At 35.2% G+C, this 17,995-nt stretch overlaps 1 protein-coding gene across 1 annotated transcript in view; it reads right to left on the bottom strand.

The window, feature by feature from the left end:
* arid5b (AT-rich interaction domain 5B) overlaps positions 1 to 13,134 on the bottom strand; it is a 180,627-nt gene extending 167,493 nt beyond the window's left edge. The window contains exons 1-2 of the mRNA XM_052112818.1: positions 13,061 to 13,134; positions 12,527 to 12,781 (exon numbers count right to left, since the gene is read on the bottom strand). Coding sequence (XP_051968778.1) covers positions 12,527 to 12,781; positions 13,061 to 13,081 — 276 coding nt within the window. The 5' untranslated portion in view covers positions 13,082 to 13,134. The remainder of the gene's footprint in view (positions 1 to 12,526; positions 12,782 to 13,060) is intronic.
* Between the last annotated feature and the right edge of the window lie 4,861 nt (positions 13,135 to 17,995).

Here is a 17,995-nt window from a genome sequence, read left to right as displayed (position 1 = left end):
TTTTGATTTGTATCTAGTAGCACCTAATAAACATGCAAAACAATTAAAATAATGATCCACATATATGGACAGCGGTACTAATTTAGACATTTTAAATAATTTATTTTCATCAAATTGCTTCCAGGAGTATTGGTTATTCATGTTTTTGAGACGTTACAGATATTACAGCTGATCTATAAAACTGAATAAATAAGTCTGATTAAAAGCAATGGTCAGCACCATCAAATCACTTAAAAAAAAAAAAAAGGTTTTACATTATAAAATTCTGAATCTATGTACTGATGATCATTGTCCTATGCCTGCCAAACATGTTGAATGGTCCAAAAATCATCTGCAGCCTGAAACTGAACTTCTAGTCGGATTTAAGAGTGAATGCTCTTAGCTGAATAGAAAGCTATAGGATGTCATTTTACTCCCTTGTTCCCTATTTAGTAAATTACTTAATGACCTCCAGTGTGCTGTCTGTCTGTGCTGGTCTCAGAACAGATCAAAATACACCTTAATTTCATCCTAACTCCATATAAAGCCTCTGAAAGCAAAATTTTTCAGCTTTAGAATGTAAAAAATGTTATTTTTTAAATCACGTAAATCACGAGACAGGGATTCCTCACAAATTTTGGGAAACTCAAGGGAAACTTAATGGCCAAAAAAGTGCATTCAAATCTTTACGATATTCACACTCATGCTTAATTATAAGTCGCCAGCAAAATCATCGCAAATGTACTGTAACTATCACTCAGCCCTAGCTCAAAGTATTTATATTGTTTTAGTTTAATAGGCAAACAAAAAATGACACGCACTAGTGGGTTAAAATGAATGTATCAAAATATGGAAGCAAACAAGGCACTCAAAGAACACAATCCAATCTTGCCTTAATCTTGCTTTCCATTTATGAAAACACCCAAAGATTATCTTAATACCACTTATAATATTACGTGTCTCTAATTACATTGTTTGTAAACAACAGCTAAAAAGAGGGCAACTAATCCTTAACTGCACAAAGCTAACTCTGTTAATGCACACAAACTTGATTTTATTTACTAATATTGCAATTCTACTCCCATCCAGACAAACATAATAACATTGGTTCAACCAGTGGCGTGAGTTTGGGGTGGGAATATCAGTGTGGTCCACCAATGGTAGGCTGGGGTAGTGTTCAGGACGGCTGTATAAAAACAGTGATTTTTTTGCAATTCTGGTGATTTTGAAACTTTTGACACATTGTTATCTGCAGAGACAGAAGTTCTATCAGAAAAACTTAACACTGAACTAGAAACATTGTTGAGCTACAGTTACAAAGTACTGACGTTTAGACACAAATTATCACTATTTATTTTCTCCTCTCAAAACAACAGTGTTGCATAAAACGTCTGTTTTGAACATTCACACTGTAGACGAGAGCCGCAGCTCCATCCTGTTGCAATTAGCACAGTCGCTGTCAAACAGGCATGAACTGATTCAGAAATAACTTACAGATGTGCAAGTGAAATCTCTCCTGAATCTAATTCAGTTCCTTCAACAACACAAAGCCAACAATAGCCATTTGTGTGAATGTATAGAGCAGCGCACTGATTGGACGTGGAACTGCATGGTGCTTCAGTATAAGCTGCTCTGAAATATGATGACACTGCTTTACAAAATGAAACCCATTTGTCAAGAAACCCGAGAGCCTTGAGAAACAATGCAAATGTTTGTTCGTAACGCTTGGATGAAGGTTAAAAGAAAACAATAAATATTTCATGTCAACCACACTCTGAAGGTTAAAAAGTAAAAAACAAAAGGTTTTACATAATCATGTTTTATCAGTCGAGTCATCGTGTTGTGATTATTCAGACAAATGGAACATGAAAATGAGCTATGGAAGGTCCAGGATGGATGACTATTTGTCCATCAACCGACAGACAGATCACACTGTGAATTCGGTGACAGTAGGTCGAAAGTTCTGCTGCTGAAATCGGTCTGAGCTTACTGAAATTCGAAGCACTGCCCCCAGTGGACAAAGCAGGATGTTTTCTTTACGTATGAGCATGTGTGCAGACCAATTTAGTACAGTTGCAGCCTGGACATCTCCAAACAGTGGTGAAACACTGGTTATGGGTTAGGGAAAGGGTTATGTTAAGGGCTCTTTATATCTTTGCTGGCAGTAAATTTTAGAGCGAAAATACAACCCTCGAATTGCCCTCACCGTTGTTCACAAGAACGAACCAGTGTCTAGGAGGTTGCTCATACAATGCTCTATCAGTAGTGCTAAAGGGAAAGGTGATCTCCTTTGGTTGATTTTAGAGTCCATGAATATTCAGAAGCAACATGTCAATGCCCCGTGTGATCATGTTGCAACCGACTAGTATTATATATATATATTTTTTTTATGTATTTTTATTTTTATTTTATTTTTTCATTCAAACTAAATTGAGAACTTTTTACCAACCTTCACAATTTATTTTTGGTCCTTTTGAAATGCGTTTGAGGTATACATTTTACAGATTTACTTTTTTATTTTACTTTTATTTTACTTTCCCTATGAAAGTAATAATAATATTACATGTTTAATTCTATGATAATCTAAACAAAAAGTGAAATAAACATAACCAATTTTGATATTTATTGTGTGAAAATGACTTCTATCCATTTTTCAAAAATTATGACTGTCCCACAACTCCAGTGTTATTTCCACCATCCAAACAATTGTGTCCCATTAAAAAAAAAATCAAAGTTTGTGTACTTTAACCAAGGTGACAAAGTGCCAGTGAAGGGCATGCTTGAGATTAAATATGAGGCAAGTGATGTTTGAAGAAAACAAAGAAATATCAAGGTAAATATCACTTTATCACAGATATAATTTTGACAAATTATGTTTTTATTTAATTGGGTGTATTTTAGGGAAAATTTTATTTTAGCTAAGTAGTCAGGACAAAACTGTTTTCTTAAAAAAATTATTATAATAATAATTTAATTCCCATCATGCATCATTTCCACCACAGAATTCTATTAAACACAATACAGAATTTGAGATGTGGAGGAAATGACACAGTGGTGGGAATTCTCATGACTTAAAATAAATAAATAAAAATGTACTGTATGGTAAAAAGCAGCTTAAACATTCTGCTGATGGCGGTTATTTGATCTAACCTGTTATTTCAGATAATCATGATTATTGTGCACTTCAAATTCCAATCACATTTTAATGCCAAAATAAGGGAATTTTGCCATAAACTTTTGTGTGTCATTCAGTTGAACCCCGAGCATCACTGAGGCGAATCGCAGATGTCAACCAGAGCAGTTCCTGTCTGGAAGAGCGCATGATGAAAGTGAAGAAAATGGGACAGAAATATTTTACTATTGCATAATATAATATTATATTAATTAATATAAATATAAAAACGATCAATTGTATTTTTTATATATATAAAAAAGATAATATAAAATATGAGATTCAAATAGAACAGTGTAAATATAAAATTGACCAAAACTAAAGCTGACCAAATTGAGAGACATATTTTAACAATTTAGAAATGTTTTGATATTTAAATTTTTTTAAAGGTTTTAAAGCCTTAAAAGGAAATCATATAACCCTATTGTATTATTTGAGTCATATATTTAAAGTTAAATAGGTTAAACTAACTTCTTATGGTGTATGAAGCATGCATGCACCTTAAAAAATATGACAACTTGTACAACAGACCCTAAAACCCTAAAACAGACAATTAATTGTCATAACTGCAATTAATTAATAATATGGATGTTTGACAATAAATCATCAGCCAAATTTCATAATCGTGACAGCCCTACATGAGAGTGAGTAAATGATGACAGAATGTTCATTTACAGGTGCACTGTCCCTTTAAGACCAACTAGTCAGTCATACAAATATGAAGTTATGCACATCCCTGCCACAAAAATAGTAAATAACATGTTACGGAATGTTACCTACAAGAGGAGCGCTGAATTTATTTGAACTATAAATATGTCTAAGACATTCAAACACAAACATGGACTAATGCCAGGCAGCAGAGATGTGTCTGGAGCGCTGCCACATGCTTCCCGTGCAACAGTCCCAACTCTCAATCTTCAGGTTTGTAATTCAAATAAAAGCTGAAAGAAGCAACTAATAAGATATTAGCACCTTTTTCTGGATCCTTTGAAATGACTGCAGCTTGAAAAGGGTACATTTGCAAGCATATCTGCACAAATAGCCATTAACTTTCCATAGACAAGGGCTTGTAAATGCACAGTGCTGGAGGTTACATGGATATGCAAACTGTGCTGTTAAACAAAGTGCTCAGTGCTTGTTGGAATCTGATATGGAATCTATTTATAAAGCACCAACCTCATTTGGTTCAGCTCTTATGTCACATAAATGCTATTCAAGAGTATTGTCATTGTCGACACAGCATCACGCCCCCCTCTCTCACACACACAAACAATGATATTCCGAGCTAAGGGACTCAAGAACAACTGGGTCCAATTAAAGAGAGCAGTTCTGAGCTCTTGCCAAAACAATTCCTCCATTTGAAATGACACATATTTTCTCTGAAACACAATCACAAATGAAGTGTTTGGCTCTGCCTTTCTGGAAAACAGTTTAAAGTAAATAGGCAGTTTTTTTATTTTTTATTTCTTAATCAGTCATTTTTGTCTGACTGTAAATATGTAAACATCCTTAAAACAAAATTTACTTGAGATGCAAAATTATGTAAGTTATGAACCCTCCCTGGGTTCAAGACACTCAATACAAGTTCAACTCAATCGACAACATTTGTTGATTACCACAAAACGTAATTTTGACTCGCCCCTCCTTTTCTTTAATAAAAGCACAAATCTGGGTTACAGTGAGGCACTTACAATGGAAGTGAATGGGGACATTTTTTGGACATTAATATTTTAACTTTTTCAAAAGTACAGCCACAAGACATAAACAATATGGATGTTAACATGATTTTACTGTGATCAAATCACTTACTAACCTTTTCTGTGTAAAGTTAAAGCCAATTTTACAACTATGTTACTATGGCGATATAATACAAAACAAAAAAACACTAAAACAAATTTTAAAATGACAATTTACACATCTTTAGAGCTCAAATAGTATGCATGTTTTAACATAAAACAAATTATGCAAGTGCTTTAAAAATTGATACGCTTCAAAATTCTGCCTTTAAATCCTCCAAACATTGGCCCATTCACTTCCATTGTAAGTGCCTCACTGTAAGTAAATTAGACGTGCATGTACTGTATAGTATGTAGTAATTATACATGTTTTTTTAAGAGGTCTTCATCCACAGAATGCAACATTCACAATGGACAATTAGGCAAAGAAATGCGTTATGCAGCAGTTTCCTTCAGGATCAAAGAACATGTTACATTTTTGGTGTAAAACAATTCAGTTTGTAGTGGTGTAGTTTCAAAAATGTACTGTGAAAAACCCTTTGGCCTTTGGTTACATGAACAATTATTGGAACATAATTAACCGGTTATAACCGGTTACCAGCATTTTAAAATAAAGTTTTTCATTCCGGAACAATTAAAAAATCACTTTGTTCCGTTTTTCGTTTACGTTCTGCTAAACGTTCGTTCATTTTCGTTTTTTGTACCTTGAACCGTTTTTAGACCCTGATTATTATATAATACTGTACATTTTGCGTTTTTTCTTTTACTATGAAAGTGAACTATAGTAAAAAATAAAAATACAAAAATAAAAATGTGTATATACTGTAATAAAGTAAAACTGATGAAGAAGCAGTTGCTTCAAAAAGTCAAAACAGCACATCTTCACTGGAGTGTTATGTTGCCCTCTCTAGGCACAAATTCTTCATGTTAAATAGTTTCGGCCAGTTGCCAGAACAACATCACTGCAGGTTGAAGGGCTGGGCGATAATATTTATTGTGGCAAAGATATAAAGTGTTAACCGATAGAGATGTTGCTATATCATTTAAATCATGTTATGTAAATATCCATGTGCGCCAGCCTGATCGCACATAAAAATCGGCATGTGTGTGCAGATTTTTTTTGGGGCCGAAATCGGTATATGTTGACCGAATTTGAAAACAATGCCTCCAGAGGCTAAAGCGGTAAGTGTTTCAGTTAATATCCAGGAGGTTGCCAGAATTCAGTAAAAATAATTGCTTTCAGCCGAACAGGGTGCAAAACAGTAAAGAGAAAAGCTTATTTTATTTAATCTACCCCCCCAACCAAAACCCAAATCTAACCATAACCATTAGTAGAGACAAAATGCAATGTAGGGATAAAAATGCAACCTCCTTCTCACGCTCATGATTGTTCATACAACGTGATTGCATCCTCGTTTGAATAGGGATTGAACTGTCTGCTCCCATGCAACTGACGCAACGCGCTACCAGTCAAGACATGAGAGAAAGTTGCTGAGCCGCTTCAAATATGTCCAATGGGAGATAGTCAGCACGTCAGTGAGTCGGCATACTGTTGGGTACCAGAACTTTCGGAAACAGCATGCCGACTTCCGGTGTGATCATGTTGCGTGCGCAGTGTGGGCTTATCTATCAATGGGCAGGGCTTCACGTGGGACTGAGAGAATTGACGAAACATTGACAGGGTTTTTCCGGGATTTTAAATTTTCTGCACCCGCCAAAGCAAATTTAATGACTTTCATCACACATTGGTGCTTTAAAAGTGCTTAATATTCTTCTCCTCTGTCACGCAAATGTTGCTCGTGACTGTGGTGCGTGCTGTCTCTGGAGATCTGAAGTGCATGTGTATCAAACAGGCTTTTTGATATTTGTGCTCCAGAGACAGAACAGCTCAGAGAATCTTCACAGAAAAAAATCTTCACAGAACGGGACGACTTCCAAACAAGTCAAGAAAATGAAGAGAAGCTTGTTATGTAAACAGGTGCAACATCTGTTTCACCACCTCAAAATTAAGCACGCAAAAGCATGTTATGAAAGCCAAAAGATGAACTCCGCATTAATTGGTTTGTTTATTTATTTATTTAGCAAGAAGTGATATTTATTTTCTTGAAAAGTGTTTATTTTGGGGGGGGTTTTTTTGCATTGCTTTGAGAAGATCTTAAGTTTCTTGAGTAAAGTTTATGATAATAATAATAATATTGGTCAACAAGATATTAAACTGAAATGTGGTGCAAACTGTTATATTTAGCATTTTGGACAATATGGTCATTTTATATAAATAAACAAATTTGTATTGATTTTCCAGAAAACCTTTACTATATTGTGATATATATATATTGAGAATCATGATATAAAATTACTCATATTGTGATATAAGCTTTTGGTCATATCGCCCACCTCTAGCAGGCCTGTTGCCACCACTATCCTTCTAATGAATGACTAACCCCACCCTGAAGGGAAATTACATCACCTGGGTGTAGAAACAAAAGGGTATTTGCAGAGTGCCCCCTTTTATCACGCAATAATACTCGCATACCTTCCTGCTTGCACACACAAACTCGCTAAACATTAGCACATTGCCTGCCATGTTATGTAAAAGTCTATTATCTTTGCTGTTCTTACAAATAGCCTCAAACACAATGTTGTTCAAGAAGGAACAGTACGGTTTCAGAAGGGAACATGTCATGTAGATTCTGTTCCTGCATGAAGGAAATATGTCTTAAAGGATTACCCAAAAATAAATATTCAGTTAAAATGTATTCACTCTCATGTTGTTTCAAACCCATGTGCTGTTTATTTTTCTATGGAACACAAAAGGAGAATTTTTCAAGAATGTTCACACAACTCTTTTCCATACAACAATGGTTCATAGTGATACTGTGATACTGTAAAAAGAATATATGGCTGTTGAGTATTTATTAATAAAAAACATGGTAAACATGCCACATGACCCATACGCAAATTCCATAGTAAATGTATGTATTTTCCTTCCATCGGAGCAATTCAATCTTGAAGTATATTTATATTTGTGTTTTTACATGCTGCTTCAGCAGGGGTCAGTCAGTGCGCCTCAACAAACCTCACAAGCAGCACAGACATATTTCAACTACATTTAACTTGACACAGCATCCCAAAATGCAGTGTTTAAGGATTTGACAATCAGTCACTGGGTTTCCATCCAAAATATTTTTATGCGCATTTTTAAATTATGCATAAGAGATCCTGAATGAAAATGCTTGATGTGCTAATAAACATTCAAATTTTGCTTAAAATGTAATGCGCTAGGAGGAGGAGGATTTTCTAGAGATTAGCATTGGTTAAAAATGTGGATTAAGGTTTTGACCATTCCTCATGTGTTATGCGTGTGCGATAGCTGTGACTAGCCCACCGAAAGGGCCGATCTTGGTACACAATTCTCTGAACATAGCGCTTGTCATTCGGAAGTGTTTAACCCACAGTTGGTTGATAAAGTGGAACATCACAATCCGCCAGAATGGTTTAGAGAATGAGCGCTCCCAGGTATGCGGAGACTGGCGGTTTGTGGGCAACGCAGCTATTTCAGCCCACATTATATCAGATATTACACTTATTCTGCGATGCCTCGTGGATGCATTTAATAAAATATTGATACTTGCTCCAATCCTGCAAATAAAACTGTACCCAAAGCATGGAGAGGTCATTCAGCCGCTCCGTTATGATGAAGCGGCTCCCTCATGATAATGCACATTATGTAGTGGATGGAAACATGTAAGTCTAATTTTTAGAAATGCGCTTAAATTTTAAAAAACATTTTGGATGGAAACCCAGCCACTGAGATGCTTCAAAAGTGTTTATATTGTTATAAAAGCAAATATATTTAAATCTGAATATCTGAATGATTATATTTATATTTTATATTTCTAAATATTGGGATTATTATGTATTATTTATATTGAGTTATCTTTATTTGGGGGCCTTTCTCAGATAATATTGATATACAGTTTGTGATTAATACCACTTAATTAGATTTTTTATTCGGCACGTCATGTAGAACTGTTAACCGATTGACCGCCTTAGTAAAATAACGATAAAAGTGTTCCATACAACATACAGTATGTGTGACTGTGTATTCCAAGTCTTCTGAAGCAATATGATAGCTTTGTGTGCAGAACAGACCGAAACACTTCATTCAGTGATCATCTTTCCCTCTGTAGTAGCTCTCAAATCTCATCTGTGGTCACATTTTAATTGCTTTGCATTGTGATTGGACACATTAGACCCAAGAACCAATGTCTCCTGCCGTCAAATGATGTCAAACCTGGTGCATTTCCATTATTAAATTAAATACAAGTGCAAAATGTATTTGTAATCTCAGACAGAGAGGAAGATTACATTTGTGTCTGTTCCTCAGGCAAAGCAATTGCTTGGTTTCACAGGACTCACAGGACAGAAGTCGTATGGATTTCTTTTATGGTGCTTACTTGCCTTATTGCCAGACATGGTTGCTATGAATTGTATGGAAAAGAGCTGCGAGACGATTCTTCACACATTCTCCTTTGTGTTCTGTGAGCAATATAACAGCGTAAGGGTTTATAACAATATGAGTGTGAGAAAATAATGACAGCTTTTCCTTTAACACAACATAAGCATAGCCTCTGCAAATGCATGTCGGCTTCTTTGATCGTCGATTAACTTTATCAGCGGTCGCTCAGTTTATTCCCTGCAAATGCAAATGTAATTTAATTGGACAATCTGCTGAGTGCATCTGAGGCTGTGGAGTTGTGCAGCTCACATTACGGCAGGTGCTTGGGCTGACACTTAATCACATTGTTCTTTAAATTCTGCATGTCTCATTTAGACTACTCTGCGAAAGCGCAAAAGTGTGACATACATTCTTCACATGTGTAAAACGTGTACACTATACTCAATATAGCTGTTATGTTAGTAGGTGTATGCTATTACTCCTAAAAATAGTTTGTGGTCCTAAAAAGTACAGTACAATGACAGAATCTACAGTACTGCAGTGGTTCACAAATTTAATGTAGTTTATTCACGGTTTTTAATGAGGACATGTCATGCTACCGGCCCATGCTGGCATCTGTCTTATTTGGCTAGCTCCTGTCAAGTGACAGATTAATTTCACTCAAAATAACATATAGAGTTTTGACGTTAACAGCAAAAGACATGGGAAGTGATTTCTTACTTTTAAAAGTTAATAAGTCTATTTCAATGTCTCTATCCTAACTACGCACCATTAATGAGGTTAGTAGCATTTTTTTATTCACATGCAGCATTGCTTTTCCCTCCTTTAAGGATGACCCACAAGTTAAAAGCCTTATATTGCACCATTTTCTCAAAACTGTAGTCTACCTACGAATCAAGCATTGTCCTTGGCGAGCAATTCTATTTCCCAAGCCGTTTTAAGATCAGCAGTCATGAAGGCTTAATAAATTTGAAAAGCAAATAATTGGCACTGCAGTCGAGTGGGGGAAGGGAGGGAGCCTGCTGACAAGTTGGAGAGACTACAGAGCACTGATCATCTGAACAAACAGGGCATTAAGACTAATGTTTTTCCTCAATAACACTTTGTTATAATGTGTAAACACTGGGTTTTCAAGGTTGATGCAAGGTTTGTGTTTCCCCTAATACTGATAATAATTTAGCAAAGTAACCTTGACATTTGGACAGGGCTTCACACAGAACCTGTTGATTATTTTGAAAAGGCTATATGATCCTCCACTCCATGGGGGGAGGACAGGACAGTAGAGATTCAACACAGAGTTTTTTTTGCATTCAGGATCGGTGATTACATGAGAAGTGCAAGATAAAACAGGTACAGACCTTGTTACATTATTTATGTAAGAGCGCAGCTGCAATGCTTTGTTAAAATAGCAATTGCAACATAGTTAAGGTACAAGGACTAGAACATTATATTACACAATCTACACTATAATAATAATAATAATAATGGGAGTGGTGATGACTGTTACGTTAAACATTAAGTAATTTATACAAACAATACATAATATTATATGTTATTTTACCTGTGAAAACCATGTTTACATTGACAATATATATTATTTACTATCAGTCAAATAAATGATCTGTTTATCTCAAGTTATTATAATTGATTACTATAGTAATAACAATATGTAATTACAATCAGTTTCACATGAAACACTGCTTTGTTAAAATAGCAATTGCAAAGAGAACAATAGAAGGAAACCCTAAACGTTACATTTTTAAAGCTACAGCAAAGGTTTTATTAGAGATTATTATTATTGTTATTATTATAATTAGCAGCATCATCATCATCATCATCATCAACAACAACAACAACAACAACAACAACAACAACAACAGCAACAACAGCAACAACAACAACGTTTTTTTTATTAATAATAATAACTGTTGTTGTTGTCGTTTATATGTATGTTATTTTATTTATGCAAAGTCTTTTTTGGCCTAAATTAATTAAAAAATTATGAATATCTGTAAATATTATCGTTCAAATAAATAATATCCACTTATCTTAAATAATAACCATGTGTTATTACAATCAGTTCTACATAAAATAATGCTTTGTTAAAAAAAAAAACTTTGCTATTATTAGAGATTGTAATTATTATATACTAACAACACTAATATTAATAATAATAATAGTTGTTGTTGCTATTTATGCTATTATATTTATGCAAATAAATGGTTTCCTATTTATATGTTTAATAAATGTAATTAATGTATGAATTTATTAATTTAGTTATTATAATTAATTACTATAGTACTAACAATATAACTACAAGCAGCTCCACATAATAATTAAACATTGAGTGCCTCTAGAACTTTAGCAGCCTACAGTACACAAACAGTACTGAGATTTAAAGGAACAAGTACACCAGGGGTTAAAGCCAAAGAAAGAACACATTTTTCTTTCAGGGAAACAGATCTCAGCTTATATGTAATGTGGAATGAGGCTGCAGCACTTTGACATAATAACCTTCATAAATGTCACTCGTTCCCTTTAAGGCATCCCAGCTGCTCGCTTGATCAGCGTGCCATTATTAATCACTTCCTATTGATTCCCCGCGCGCACGGGGGAAACGTCTGCCTATAATATTAGTTCACACATCGCACATTAAAAATGTCCACCTAAAATATCCCAAAGCATGAGCCATATACCATTCACGCTGATCGACACCGTGTTTTACATCGCAAATTCATCCGTGCACGTTTCGATTATTTACTTGATCCATGTATCAGCGTTTCAACAATCAGCAGAATGCACCACCACAATGAGACGCTTAAATCGCATTTGCCGTTCTCAGTTTCCGCACAACTGTATATCAGATGAAACAAGAAAAAACACTGATGTGACAACTTCACACAATGGCATCATTCTCACCATCAGCGCTAAACGCTGATATGCAAATGAGCCCATGCGAAATTAAGAAGACTGCGTGTCTATTATTAATCACAATGAAATATGGTCTACATGCATTAGAAAAAAAGACGATCAGATGTCTTATGAACGGAAAGCGGAATGGGAGGCAATGCAAAGCCACATACAGTACAGCTCATATTTCATCCATACTTTCCTAAACACATCGCGAAGAGACGGAGCCCTTCAGAAAAAGCAGGAAAATGCGAATAAATGTCCAATTACCTCTCCGTGCGTGACATTTCTGCCCTGGGGAGTGTGTTCAGGGAGAAAATAAAGTTTGGAGCTGGATAAAAGTTGCTTGGATGTCCTTTCCTCCCACAAGAGCTGCACTTCTGCTATGCAGATCGGATCCTCTGGTTTACATCTGACCAAGAAAAAATCTCCCAGGGACAAAATTCTCGCTTTGCCTTCGCGGTGAAATCGAAATGCCTTGTAGAAAACGTAAGGTCCGTGTAAACCACAAGGTGAGCCTACCCACTGCGGAAACACAAATATAGTGCATTAATGTCATCTTCAAATGCAGCACAGTGTGCGATTACAAAATGCACAAACACATGCACACATGCATATAACAGGACCACAGCAATGCATTCCAGCTGATCGCATAATAAATCATATTATATATGAATATGAATAATACAATTTGAACTTTTGTTGTCAAGTTTTCTCCAGTGATTTTACACGTGTGCGCATAATAAACGAATTTGAGGCTGAAAAGAAAGCGAGATGAGGTATAAGAGGAGTAGATGATGTTACCAGGAGTGAGTTGGGCTCCATCTCGTCGCTCTGAATTGATTAAACTCAAACATTCTCTCCAAACTTGTTGGCTTGAATGGATCACCGAAGGTCCTGGAAGGGACAAATATCAGCGCGCGTCCCAACGCGACGAGCTTCAATATGAAATCGACACGCTGCGAAATTACCTCACCTAAAATGTCGGCAATTGATGTCTAATATTTTTACAACGTATATTATTTCAATTACGATCATTTCGGTACATTTTTAACGCAGCGTGTTCGTTTTCAATTCGTAAATCGGAATTGAGGTTCGCGTTTTACTGGTCTGTCAACCCTTTAAAATGCTTTTTTAAAAACTCGCAGTTTATATTTCGACTAAAATTGATATTCATAGAAAATATTCGTAATTTATGCAGTTAATATTAATTATTTTATTTTATTTATATAAAACGTGATGCTATTTTATGATAATATGTGACCAGATGAATGTATGTGTCGATCAGGACCTGTGTAGAGGAGGTTTTGTGTGTAAAAAAAGAAACATTTCCTGCAGAGATTCTTCCTCTTATTTCAAGAACGCATCTACTGTAAAATGATAATTTAATATCACCGTCATACCAATTCTCCAACATATTAACGTTAATATGTGGGTGGGTTGTGCGAACGAGTCCGGATATGGCGAAACATAAAAAGGAATTGGAACAATATATACCGAAGCGCCTTTTATGATCGCAAACGTTGTTGAAAAAAATGCATCACGCGCGTCAAATGGAAACATTGTAACATCGTCTGTTGAATCGTTGCCATTATGACCATTGTAGTGTAAATACGGTCATTTAGTATGACTTTTAGTATTTAATAACACTGTATACATTCAATTACAAGCTCTACATGTGCTACAGGCGAATGAATGTCTGTGTAAGAGGTGCGTCTTGAGAGCTATTATTTATTATGAGAAATTAAACGTCTTACGAAGCGATCGGACTCTTAATGGAGCTCATATTTTTGCTAATGTGAATGTGCAGATACAGATATAATAAATACAGCGGTATTTCTTGTTTTTAAGCGAGACGTGAAATCGCGATGTTGGTTTTAAGAATGAATACAGCACATTTCAGTTGAATAAACAACATAGTATATCTGAGATCAATTAAATAAATATTTATGGATCCCTCATATTTAAACCGTGTATATCGAGCGAATGAGGTTTTGTTCATGTTCTTATTTGCTGTAGTTGGTAATGCATAGCGGCGCCCTTAAAAGTTATAACATATGGCCTAAATTAGAGGATGTAATATTTACGTCAGCTATATTTTTATGTCTTATGCAATGTTTTATCTCCAGTCACGAGGTGTAGCTGGTGATTATAGATATGATCAGATTCATTCTTCAGAAAACAGCTTAACCAATATGACCTGACCAGACTTAAATGTGATTAAGTTAATGTGAATCATAAGCCAATATTTAGCTTTGGGGGGCGGGGCTATTCTTGCAATGAAATTGATGGAACCGACTGAAAAGAAAAGCTTCATTTTGGTGCCATGAATTTAAATAACAGATGTCTTTCTTCTTTTTGAGAAAAGATACAAATTCTCTCTGAATATATTAATAATTAGCCATTAACTGTAATAAAATTGAAAATACTGTATGTAAATCAACATTTCAAGCATCTGTTATGTATCATGTTATGTAATATTTGCTCATTCATTGGGTTATTAATTCAAGTCAAGAAATAGTTTTATAGTACTTTTTACAATACACATCGTTTCAAAGCAGCTTTATTGAAAATGATGCTGTAATGTCTAGATAATGTCTTAAAGTACTCATTGAGCAGTTTCATTGAAAAATGTGATTGAAAATTATGCCTTAAAATTATTTGTCTTTTTTTTTTATTTTTTTTTTATTTGGAATTCCCAATTCGCTCTAAGTCCTCGTGGTGGCGTAGTGACTCACCTCAATCTGGGTAGCGGAGGACGAATCTCAGTTGCCTCCGCATCTGGAACCGTCAATCCACGCATCTTATCACGTGATTTGTTGAGCGCGTTACCGTGGAGACCTAGTGCGTGTGGAGATATTCATCCGTGGCTATTCTCCACGGCATCCACGCACAACTCACCACGCACCCAACCAAGAGTGAACCACATTATAGTGACCATGAGGAGGTTACCCCACGTGACTCTACCCTCCCTAGCAACTGGGCCAATTTGGTTGCTTAGGAGACCTGGCTTGAGTCACTCAGCTCACCCTGGATTTAAACTCGTGACTCCAGTGGTGGTGGTGAGATACCCAGACCCCCAGTCTTTAAGCATTTATTAATAATATGTTTTAAAATGAATTAATACAATTAATTGATTATTATAATAAAGTGTTAGCAGTAACCTAAATCATGGGATAAGAAGTAAATACATTAGTAACCTGTTTATATTACCTTCATAAGCAATTAATAGCACTAATATTATTCTTAGTAGTTCATTGACATTCAAATGTGAATGTATGTGAATCAGAATCTACTTTTTACCTTATAATCTGTTGATAGTTATTATTAAATAGTTATAGGTTAATATGATCTGAAATATTTTATTGTGTGAAAACATTTGCTCATTTTGAAAGTTATTACATAGTATTAGCAGTGGTCAACATCTTGTGGATTAGAATGAACAAAATATTTGACAACAGCCAATATAAGTCATTCTAATCTTATTTCTGAGAGAGGATATTAAATAACTAAATTTGTAACCTTTGACACTTTATAATCATTTCATAAGCAATTAATAGCAATGTAAGGACAGCAGTACAATACAATGTGAATATATGTTAATTAAAATGTACAAAATGTATATAGAAAATGTTTTAATAATTTGTTGATACTTAAAATAATAGTCATATAGATTTAATGACCTGAAATATTGGTTAGAGTAATAACATTTGCTCATGTTTCATTTATAGTATCATTTATGTTTTACCAGTATGCTAATTCTTACAGATTAAAATGAACAGGAAAATGGTCATCTGCCAATATACTGGAAGTCATTGTACTCTGCAGGTTTTATTACAGTGCATTGTGATAGTATGTGACAGTCCTTGTGATTGGAGGGGGGGTGCTGTTGACGTCATGTCAGCCTATGATTAAACTCCTTTATTTGAGACAGTGAGTGGTAATAGCAAGTGCATTCAAGTGCACTATCAATCATCCTACTGCACTGTGACACACTTTGACATGAGAGGTGAAGACTGCCTCTGTGCAAACACAGATTCCAGTCAGATAAAATGAACATGGATAAGGGTTAAGTACAGCATTATAACTGACAACAACATGCCTAATACAGAGTTCAAGATTCAGTTTAAGGGTTTGTTTTTAATCAAGACTGATTAAATATTAAAGGCATTGTTTGCCCAATATTGAAAATGTTGATGTTATTTACTCTGAATGGTATCTCAGTCACCATTCAATTCCATTGTACAGTTTTCCTATACAATGAAAGTAAAGAAGAATGAAAGTCACAAGGGATAGAATGACAACAGAATTTTCATTTTTGGGTGAAATATTCCTTTTAAGTATTTTACCAAATTCCTTACAGTATGTTTTTATGCTGTCTGTTATGTGCTCTGTTTGTTATTTTGGTCCAGGCTCTGCTTTTCTTGGCTGTTAAGCATCCTGGATAGTGATTTCACCATCTTTATAAGTAGCTCTAAAATATAGTTCGCCTTCCTGATTGCTCTGCCAGTCAGTCCTGTAATAAATGATGATGATGAATATGTTAAGAATAATTTGCCTCACAGATTGTGTGTTTCAGTATCTGCTTTGCGGCACAGATTTCTCGTGCTTACTGACAGTATGAGTATAGCAGATTGATAGCCTAATCTTTCTCTTAGAGCTGCAAGGAACATTTGCAGTTTGAAAGCTTGTAGAAAAATTGAATTCTCTCTCTCTCTCTCTCTCTCTCTCTCTCTCTCTCTCTCTCACCGTGAGATTCAATGTGCTGCTTTGCCTGTCAATGGATTTTTGCATGACTATGCCCTCTTCACCACTCCATTAGTCCCTATATTTGTTTTTCGAACAATGCAACAAAATGTACTTCATTTTTAGTCCAAATTAGACCCCTTGCCTTACATTCCCTCCAAATGCACTAGTGTTCATCTTACTAAATTGCAAGTAATTATATATTATCCTTTTTTGTTTCAGAACCGGTTTTGAATTAGAAGCAGAGTAATTTCTGAGGATCGCTCCGAGGCATTGAAATGCTGCTCACCTTACTGTCAGTAATTTGCAGGGCGGAGAGCAAACACAGTCAGCAGTTTCTCTCTCTCTCTCTCTCTCTCTCTCTCTCTCTCTCTCTCTCTCTCTCTCTCTCTCTCTCTCTCTCTCTCTCACCCTTTAGATATAACATAAAAATTAATGACAAATTGCTACAAGCTCCACACTGCTGCCTGTGGGAGGAATTACACACTGCACCCTCTTTATGCAGAGCAGAGACTGTGCCTATATCTTTAAATGCATTGATAGTGGGTAAGGCATCGTTAAATAATACTGTGTATTGAATATTTGCTGGAAAAATGGTTAGAGTTAGAGTTTTGTACAGTGTAGAATAATAATGCGTCATTATACTATTAGAGAAAATTAATGGAACCTTTGTTGGTAACACTTTACATTAATGTGCCCTTTGTTAAGGGTTTGTAAAGGGGTTCATTAACAACTAAAGAAATTATTGACAAATGCATTAAACATCATTGATAATTCATTACTAACATCAATCAGAAACATAAAATTCATGAATATCTATGTCGCAATGGAGTAAAAGTGGACTTTTGCAGTGAGATTAAAAGGAGGCCCCTAGACCTAGATGCCTTAAGTCCTTTGAAAAAACACTTTTCAGGTCTTCATGCTCAATCAAGCATATAAAAAAGCCTGATATCTATTAAACTATACTACATTTTATGTACATAGACTTTTCAT

This window comes from Xyrauchen texanus, chromosome 40, assembly GCF_025860055.1.
Source record: "Xyrauchen texanus isolate HMW12.3.18 chromosome 40, RBS_HiC_50CHRs, whole genome shotgun sequence".
Taxonomy (NCBI): Eukaryota; Metazoa; Chordata; class Actinopteri; order Cypriniformes; family Catostomidae; genus Xyrauchen; species Xyrauchen texanus.
Note: the sequence above shows the minus strand (reverse complement) of the source record. Positions and strands in the feature narration are given on the sequence as shown.